General features: G+C 33.5%; 1 protein-coding gene across 1 annotated transcript; it reads right to left on the reverse strand.

The window, feature by feature from the left end:
• Window positions 1-6130: 6130 nt before the first annotated feature.
• On the reverse strand, window positions 6131-10357 carry LOC137623761 (glycine-rich protein-like). Its single transcript, XM_068354587.1, has 4 exons — window positions 10221-10357; window positions 7953-8119; window positions 6969-7170; window positions 6131-6520 (listed from the first exon to the last, which is right to left on the reverse strand). Exons 1-3 carry the CDS (start codon window positions 10239-10241, stop codon window positions 6990-6992), a joined length of 369 nt encoding a protein of 122 aa, XP_068210688.1. The 5' UTR covers window positions 10242-10357; the 3' UTR covers window positions 6131-6520; window positions 6969-6989.
• Window positions 10358-10478: the final 121 nt, after the last annotated feature.

The raw sequence follows: 10478 nt of genomic DNA on the forward strand, positions 1-10478 counted from the left end.
AGCTTTACGATATAAAATAAAGCTTTGAAATATAAAATAAAGCTTTACGATTTAAAATCAAGCTTTACTTTATAAAATCAAGCTTTGCAGTGTAAAATTAAGCTTTATGGTATAAAATAAAGCTTTGAAATATAAAATAAAGCTTTACGATTTAAAATCAAGCTTTACGTTATAAAATCAAGCCTTACAGTGTAAAATCAAGCTTTACGATATAAAATCAAGCTTTGCGATGTAAAATCAAGCTTAACTATATAAAATCAAGCTTTTCAATATAAAATCAAGGTTTGTGATATAAAATCAAGCTTTACAATATAAATTAAACTTTACAATATCAATCAAGCTTTACTACTTAATATAAAACTTTACGATATAAAATCAAGCTTTATTGTGTAAAATCAACTTTACGATATAAAATCAAGCTTTTCAAGATAAAATCAAGGTTTGTGATATAAAATCAAGCTTTACATTATAAATCAAACTTTACAATATCAATCAAGCTTTACTACTTAACATAAAACTTTACGATATAAAATCAAGCTTTATTGTGTAAAAATCAAGATTTCCGATATAAAATCTAGCTTTACGGTTTAAAATCAAGATTTATTATGTAAAATTAAGCCTTTTGATATAAAACCAAACTTTACGATATAAAATTAAGCTTTATGAAAGCTTTGTCAAATTTCAGTCGTGCTAATAACGGAATATTAGTTTAAAGAATAAGAATTTTTATTTGATGAGTGGAAAATGCCTGAATCCTTGTCTCTAGAAATCACATTTAAAAACGATTTTGTCATAATATTTTAAAAAAAAAATTCATATCCATATCAACACAGTTAAAGAAAAAATTGTAATTCTAATCGGAAATTCTCCATAGAAAATACACTGTTCTCATCCGTATTTCAGTAAAATACAGGCGACTGTAATTTTTACCTTATTTTGTTATCTTTTACGGGTTAGTGGCCGTAATATCACTTCTTTACGTCAGTATATCCGTTTTTAAAACAGCAAATGCCTGGCATCATTTATTCCAGGATTTTTACTGTTTTTTACGAAAAGATTTTAACAGTGTACTTTATTCAAAGGAATGTTTATCTGGAAGTAAGAATATAGATTTTATTAAAGACAATTGTATTTCATAAGAAAATTAAGATTTTTAACGCGACTTCCAAGTAGTATTCTTAGGGATTAAAATCGACTCTCTCTCTCTCTCTCTCTCTCTCTCTCTCTCTCTCTCTCTCTCTCTCTCTCTCTCTCTCTCTCTCTCTCTCTCTCTCTCTCTCTCTCTTTAAAAGTGGTATTCAATATGTCAATTTATTCAAGCTCAGCTTATTTTGCATTTTTGAATTTTGCATTTTGTTATTATTTGCAATTAGTACTTCATAGATATTATAACCATGAAAATGGTTTTTCCAATTATTTATAGGATCATTCATAACTGAAATTAATCATCATATCTCTGTAATGCAATTAGCTCGGATAAACTAATTCTAAGCATTAGAAAGACACCAGATTAATTATCCAGTGTGAAAGCTTGATTTAACTTTGAAATATTGTCGTAGTTCTAAATGATGAATTCTTATTTTAATATCATGTATGAAAATGCAATTTTAAATTAGGTGAGAAAAGTAGTCTTTAAAATCATACAATCGGGGAAACGTATTGCAAATCAACATGTTCCATACCAGTCATTAATTATTACTCTATTTTTTTTATTACTTTGGCATCACCTCCTTATAACTATTAAAAAAACAAGCCACCAATAAACCTACTAATTAATAAACCTACTAGTTAATAAACCTAGTTAATAGATCTACTACTTAATAAACCTACTAATCAGTAAACCTACTAGTTAATAAACCTACTAGTTAATAGATCTACTAGTTAATACACCTATTAGTTAATAAACCTACTAGTCAATATGCCTACTAGTCAATAAACCTACTAGTTAGTAAACCTACTAATCAATAAACCTACTAGTTAATAAACCTACTAGTTAATAAACCTACTAGTCGTTAAATAGCATCGCCTCAGTTTAAATACCGAAAACGGCGCCAGATAACCCACACCATCACTCGCCTCCAATCACTCAAATAGCCGTCGCTCAACGCTCGTCCATCGCCCTCACCGAGTCTCGCTCGTCAACTTCGATTTGATCGTCAATGTCGAAAAAAACATCGATGGTTTTTTGGTGGTAAATCTGTGTCGAGCATCATCATACTACGCTGAGATACAGGAAAGCCTGAATAATTCGAGGAGCGGACTGTCCGATATTCACGGGCTGTTGTAGCGTCAATGGTCTCATTTATAATGGATGGCCGACAAGTCATTGGGTTAGTCGTCGGGATTTTCGAAGCCTGAATATCGGATGCGCTCTGCGTGTTGCACTTGTCAGCTGGTTGGTTGATGGCCCGGGAAGATGGCGGGGACGGAGAGATGCTGGGATAAAAATGGGAGGAATTTCACACATATTTAGCAGCGATGTTGCTTTTCTTCATTAGTTTGACGATGAAAAAAGTTTTAGATTTTTCTTTTCTTTTGCTCCCCCTTATTTTTCCATTTTAGTTTAAAACACCAGAAGGGTAAAACATGGTCGAGATATTTTTAGGTGATTTTTGTGTAAGAGAAAAGAAAATAAAAATCCGGATAGGATTAGAAACTTTAATGATGTCCCAGGTTTCATCAAACATGTACTGAACAAGTTGGATCTAAGCGAGAGTATGTAGCACCTTTTGTTAAAATAGAAAAAAGAAAAATGAACATTAAGTAATAAATTTAGAAAGAATTAAATGCATAAGAAAGTAATTTCTAATGATAATAATTTTAAAAAGTAAAAGAGAAAAAAAGCCTTTGCATTGCTCGTATGTAGTTTAGGAAACAAGAAATCAGAGACCTCGCCCTTTATTGGGTAACTAGTGTACATGACCTGTCAAACATGACGGCTGACTATTTAGATTTATATGCACGCACACACGTAGATTCAACCCTTCTACCCCCCCCCCCCCCCACACCCCTTTCCTAACAACAACACAGTTTCAGAGTGTACCTCTCAGGGTACACCCACTAACAAGGTATGACTACTCCCCTTTCCCCATACCCGAGGGACGGGGAGAAACCGAGCAGTTATCAGACTGGTAATGCTGCTGAGCGTGACTGGAAAGATATATATATATATATATACATATATATATATATATATATATATATATATATATATATATATATATTTATATATATATACATATTTGTATGTATGTATGTATGTATACATATATATATATATATATATATATATATATATATATATATATATATATATATATATATATATATATATATATACATATTTGTATGTATGTATGTATGTATGTATGTATGTATGTATACATATATAAATATATATATATATATATATATATATATATATATATATATATATATATATATGTATATGTATATATATATATATATATATATATATATATATATATGTGTGTATATATATATATACACATCAGTATATACAGATAGTAAGGCTGAGTTTGTAACACCAGATTTGCGATGTAATTACCCAAGGCCCCAGAGGAAGGCAATGTATATTTACCGGTATACTCGTTAGCCTACTCCATGATACAAAATTTATTTTTACTATATTATTTCTACATAACAACAACAAATGCAGCCGTTTCTAGTCCACTGCAGGATAAAGGCCTCAGATATGTCTTTATTCATGTCTGGGGTTTGGCCATTTTCATCACCACTCGGGCCAGCAGATGACAGTGTTGACATGAAACTATCTTTACAATTTCTGTTACTTATTTATATAACATTGATTTCTATCTCAATGTTATGTCTGTTGATATTTCTATTTTATAATGTTTCCTTTACTTTTCTACTTTTTTTTTTCGTACTGTGTCTTTCCCGGAAGGGGTCTTTTGACTGATAGCATTCTGCTTTTCCAGTTAGGGTTTTAGCTCGGTTTGTAATAATAATAATAATAATAATAATAATAATAATAATAATAATAATAATAATAATAATAATGTTATCATCATCATTATTATTATTATTTATTATTATAATTTATTATTATTATTATCATTATTATTATTATTGTTATTATTATTATTTATTATTCGTTATTTATTCATTATAATTTATTAATTATTATTATTATTATTATTATTATTATTATTATTATTGTTGTTGTTGTTGTTTTTGTATTATTATTATTTTATTATTATTTTATTATTATTATTATTATTATTATTATTATAGTAAAATCGAAATATCTTTAACAACAACATTCATACTCCCTACGCAACCTTTACAATGCTTTCTACCTTAGAATTGTTCCATCTAGTTTCAGTTAATCTAGACTTGGAAACCCATTTAGCTCCCATTTATAAATCTCATAACTCAATTGTCATAGGCTTCTGGTTTTAATCTTTTATAGCTACATGATTGTAATCTTATAGATAAGGCAGGACTGCCTGCAGATGATGCTACTCTAGTTACAACGCACTCTCCCTTCTTGTTACATCTGTTGTGTGGTTTGCATCTCTTATCCGTTATTTTTACTCCAAAATACCTGTACAAACGTTAGCATATATCAAGAGGTGTAACAGGTATGGGTCTGAGCTCCAGAAAAACTGAGACTTGTTTTTTTCCATCACTCACCATGATCCTGCTGATTTTCTTTCATGTATATCGTATTGTATGGTTCTCCTGTCTCCTCATTTTTTACCATTATACCTTTAATACATACTTCAGATAATTTATTTTGAACAATAGTGATGATAATAATAATAGGAGTTAGATCAAAAGAACCTCATATTCCTGAAGTATCTCTACTTCAGTCTGTAACAGTTTTAATTCATCTTTTATCTCGGGATTGTGATGCGACATGTTTTTAGTGTATAAAAATACATAATTGGTATCTTTGAGTATCTTGGTTTTAAAGAAAATTTTATGTCATTACGCCCAAGGCTATATATTCCCAGTTTCCAATTCCCGAATCCATGCGTTAACGACTGATGAAAAACCCTCGGTATCTATTTACTCCATTCGTTTTAAAGGTTTAAAGGCCACTCATGAATGGCAAGGGCAAGGGACTGTGACATTGCCCTATCGGGCAGGACAATGCCCTAGAGACTGATCATATACACATATGATCAGCGCCCTAGCCCCCTCTCCACCCAAGCTAGGACCAAGGAGGGCCAGGCAATGGCTGCTGATGACTCAGCAGATATACCTGTAGGCTCCCCCAAACTCCCAACCTTAGCTCACAAGGATGGTGAGGTTGCAGTGACCAAAGGAACTAATAAGGTTGAGCGGGACTCGAACCACAGTCTGCCGTTCACCAGTCAGGGACGCTACCCCATTGGCCACCACCACAACAACAATGAAGTGCAATAAAAGCATAATTATTATCTTTACCTAGGAGTCTTTATACCTCCCATTCTGTGAGTTTAATGCCATGGTTCTTTTTAGTGAAGATGGAGTTTTTATTCTCCTTATATTCACCATACCTATAGTGGAAAATGTAATGAAACAATTGTTAACATTAAATCGTTTATTTTTTTCAATTAAGTCACCAGCACCTTTGCATACTCTTTACATTTCATTCCCAATATGGTACAGATAAGTAACAATGGCTCGATCAGTAAGTGAATGTACTTACTGTGACAGAGGACCCCCAAAACCTTGTGTTTTCATTTTAGGTCTAAATTACACTACATGAAATTTTGACACCTGTTTCTGAAAACTTCTTGGAAGATGAGCTACTCCATCTTCCGCTAACTCGCACTCGTTAAGAAATTGGAGGACGACTTGGGATTTTTTAAGATTATAAATCTTTGAATTATCCAAAGAATAACCTAATGGAAATGGCTGTTCTCGTCCTGGTGGTAATTCAAAGAAGACTGAGATGATGTGGCCCAGAATTTTATAAAAGGACATCTACAAAATATCTGAGCAAAGTTCACGAGCTAAGCAATGTAGAAAGATGGCTGATGACAAAGATTTAGATTATGGCGATGAGTATGATGATCAGAGATATTGTTTTGATGGATGAGATATGGCGAGCAATGATTGCATTACGGTGAGACTTGCAGCCAGTGTGGATTTGAAGAAATGGCACATTCTAGTTTACAAAAGTGATTCAATGAATTCATTATAACAAGCTTAACTCATTGTTAAGCTAGAATTATTTTTTTTTCGTTTCTAACTCTAGATGTAAACCAAAAAAGTAGAATATTTTTTTAAAGAGCTAGAAAGAACCGAAGACTATATACAAAATTACCGAAGAGACGAAGATATTATATGACATTATCCTTCACTTTTTGATAACTTTGATGATTCCATAAAATATTTTACGACACTGAACAAAATCGAAAAGATGAAATTCTTGGAAATTTGGATGAAGAAGGACCACTGGCATTTCATTTCTTGGATGAAAAGATGATGATGCTTTTTTCCGGTTTCTGAAGTGGATCGCGAAGCCTCGTCTTGTGATTGTTACCTGGAGTCACATAAAAGAGTTCATTAGAGGTTATTTTTACTTAGTGACCATCTTAATCTGATTTATGATATGGATAAGATAAAGATTACAGTCTAAGCAATTGCATTCAACAACGGTTAAGAGATTAATTATTTTATGGTTGTATGAACTACTAACCAAAGAATTATTATTATTATTATTATTATTATTATTATTATCATTATTATTGTTTTTGTTGTTGTTATAATTATTATTAACCAAGCTACAACCCTAGTTGAAAAAAGCAGGATACTATGAGGCCAAGGGTTCCAACAAGGAAAAGTAGCCCAGTGAAAAAAGGAAATGCGGAAATAATTACCCCACAAAAGAAGTAATGGACAATTAAAATATATTTAGGGTATATCTAAATTATGGACTCCTTTTTTTCTTTCTTTTTTTTTCTTTTTTGTAGAAAATTCATTTCTCTTACCTGATATTTCCTCCGGCAAGATTACCAGCCAAGTCCCATACCAAGCCCGCCAAGACCTAGTCCGCCGTACATGCCCAGACCACCGAGACCAAGACCAAGACCTCCCAGACCGAAGCCTCCCATTCCAAGACCACCTAGACCGTACATGCCGCCCATACCGAGGCCTAGACCTCCCATACCATAGGATCCATAGCCGTAGGACCTGAAAAAAAGGGGACGGAATTTACGATATTGTAAGGGCAAAGTAGAGAATTTATTATTATTATTATTATTATTATTATTATTATTATTATTATTATTATTATTAGCATTATTTTTTTATTATTATTATGATTATTATCATTATTATTATTATTATTATTATTATTATTATTATTATTATTATTAAAGTTATTATTTTTTATTATCATTATTATTATAATTATTATTATTAATATCATTATTTGAAAGAAAAATTTTCCCACCTGTATACCTATTAAAAAAATTTAATGGAAATGTTAATTATTGTTGCTTTATTTTCTTTATAGGAAAATACATAATTATCAATATGAGCAAAATACAGTTCAATAGAGTTTTAATCAATCAAATCACACGATAGCTCTCTCTCTCTCTCTCTCTCTCTCTCTCTCTCTCTCTCTCTCTCTCTCTCTCTCTCTCTCTCTCTCTCAATTTTGCTATTGCATATAACTTTATAGTTTATATATATGAATTATCTATTTTGATGTTGTTACTGTTTTTGAAATATTTTTTTAAATTGTTAATTATTTCTCATATCGTTTATTTATTTCCTTGTTTCCTTTCCTCACTGGGCTATTTTCCCTGCTGGAGCCCTTGGGCTCATAGCATCTTGCTTTTCAAACTATGGTTGTAGCTTAGCTAGTAATAATAATAATAATAATAATAATAATAATAATAATAATAATAATTCAAATTACATTTTCATGCTAATTGAATAACTAATTCATCGAATTAGCTCCTACTCACCCGCTGAGGTAAGGGTATCCGAGGCCGAGACCTCCCATGAGGCCTAAGCCCCCGATGAAGGGCTCGGCTTTGGCCTCTGGATCGGCCCTCGGGGAGGGAGAGGCGACGGGGAGGGCTGCCCCCTCTGAGGTCCTGATGAGGCACACAAGGGCTGCGGCCGTAGCGATCTGGAAATATACGAGGATTATTACTGTCATTATTGTTATTTTCGTTATTATTGGTGTGAGAAATAGAAAGAAGAAGAAGAGGAATAATAGGAAAATTGGCATTAAACAATATAAGTAAACTAGTGTACATGAGCCGTCAAAAATGACGTCTGCATACACACGCATACACATATTCAACCCTTCCCATCCCGCTTCCTTTCCTAATTACAACGCGCTAGTTTGGCAATTTGTAGGAGATTGTGGTTTCAGAGTGTACCTCTCGGGGTACCCCCTCTCACCAGAGGATGACTACTTTCTTCCCCCTCCCCCCTGAGCGTGACGGGATATATATATATATATATATATATATATATATATATATATATATATATATATATATATAGTCAGACACTTTTACACAAATCGATAAATGACCCGAGTTGGAGACTAGTTAAAACTGATATGCAAAAGAGACGCCACCATTGAACTGACCAACTCGCTAGAAGTAGCCTAAATCCATTGTACTCAATACTAGAGCGTTTCAATCGCCAGCCGTCATATAAGACACTCAATGTTAAGCAATTACTGGATCATCCTCAAGAGAGATCAGAAGTCTCGATTTTTTTTAGTCTCTGGTTCCGAGTCCTGTTTGGAAGTTAACATAATGCTGGTATAGGATTATTTCTTCATCCAAATCATCAATCATTAAAATCGTGCAACATGTAATGTGTGTCTGGGTTTAAAGGTTTAAAGGCTGCTCATGAATGCCAGAGGCACGGTGACATTGCCCTATCAAGCAGAATAATGCCCTAGAGAATGATTATATATACATATGATCAGTGCCCAAGCCCCCTCTCCACCCAAGCTAGGACCAAGGAGGGCAAGGCAATGGCTGCTGATGACTTAGCAGATAGACCTTAGGCTCCCCCAAACCCCCATCCTTAGCTCACAAGGATGGTAAGGTTGCAGCGACCAAAGAAACTAACGTGTTTGAGTGGAACTCGAACCCCAGTCTGGCGTTCACCAGTCAGGGATGTTACCACATCGGCCAACACAAAAGAGCGGCTTTGGGACAAATTTTATTTTAACTTGATTAGTTTTTTTTTTATTAATTTCCTTCAATTAATTTTTATCGATTGAAATAGACAAATTTTAGCAATTCTTTGCTAGAATCCTGCAGGTAACAGGAGAGGTGAAAGGATAAAAATTATGAAAGAGAAATAATCATAGATCGCCTAATTTCATTGTCCTTGTGAGAGGCTGTGGCCTGTCAGATGTTACGTGGAAGGAAAACTTCTCTGAGGAACATCACAACAGTGATGCTATTTGGAGATGTGAGAAGGTGCCATGAATTATGGAAATTGCTTACGACTTGATTTTGTCAACGATGGCATGAAGCTTATAATCCCAATGAAGAAGCGGAGAAATTTAGAGATAGAACTTTTAAGAAGACCGTATATTCCCATATTAAGGAAGATAAGAGGTGTCGGATACGAAACAAAACCCTTAGAGGCAAGATTAGTTTCAAAATGATATTTTGATGGGCAGTGAAAGAATAATGAATGAGATCATGATGAGGGGTAGATGGAGATGGTTTTGGTATGCTCTTCGCACCCTACAAGAAATATTCGTTAACCAAACATTCAATTGGGCTCCACAAGGTACAAGAGACGTTGGAAGACTTAGGCCTACATGGCTGAGGACTATGAAGAAGGAAGTCGGAGATGATGAATGGAGAACTATTGGTTTAAAAGCTCAAGATAGAGACGACTGGCAAAATCTAATCGAGGCCCTTTGCGTCAATAGGCGTAGGAGATGATGATGATGAAGACCGAAGATCATGTGTTTATCATTGAGATGAAGTTAAGTAAAAGGTGTGATAGGTGAAGTGTTGTGAAATACTTGAACGAGAGGAGATGCTGACAATGTCCCAAAAACAATAACATTCATCCCCTTAAATCTCGCAAGGATAACAATAAATGTCAGTGACCATTGTTAATTACTTCAAGTGTAAATCACGAAGAGCTAATCAATTTGTACTCAAATTCTAGCCATATCAGTAAACCTAACTAATTAAAATTCATAAAAAATACAAGTTCAAGAAAAACTTGATTTTACTCACCAAGAAACTTTTCGCCATCATTGTAGATCCAGGTGCAGGAAAATCGGATAAAGATGAGAGGAAAAAATCGACCTTTTCGGTATCGACTGTACACTAGAACTGATGTGGAAAAACTCCTCGTTGCCTTATATATACGCTGAGAAACGACCGGTAGCTTGAATATTTTCCCCTTCCTTTTTATCTTATCTCATTGTTGTTTTGAATAATTGTTCTCGAGATTTCTTGTGCCAGCTACTCCTCCCTTCCCCCCTTCCCTTT

This window comes from Palaemon carinicauda, chromosome 30, assembly GCF_036898095.1.
Source record: "Palaemon carinicauda isolate YSFRI2023 chromosome 30, ASM3689809v2, whole genome shotgun sequence".
Lineage (NCBI taxonomy): Eukaryota > Metazoa > Arthropoda > Malacostraca > Decapoda > Palaemonidae > Palaemon > Palaemon carinicauda.

What these genes read in the sequence shown, in the direction of transcription:
- LOC137623761 (XM_068354587.1), bottom strand. Translation starts at nt 10,241, where the DNA reads ATGATGGCGAAAAGTTTCTTG. An exon ending in TGATGGCGAAAAGTTTCTTG is followed by an intron (nt 8,120 to 10,220) that starts GTGAGTAAAATC and finishes GTATATTTCCAG; the next exon opens with ATCGCTACGGCCGCAGCCCT. An exon ending in GGATACCCTTACCTCAGCGG is followed by an intron (nt 7,171 to 7,952) that starts GTGAGTAGGAGC and finishes CCTTTTTTTCAG; the next exon opens with GTCCTACGGCTATGGATCCT.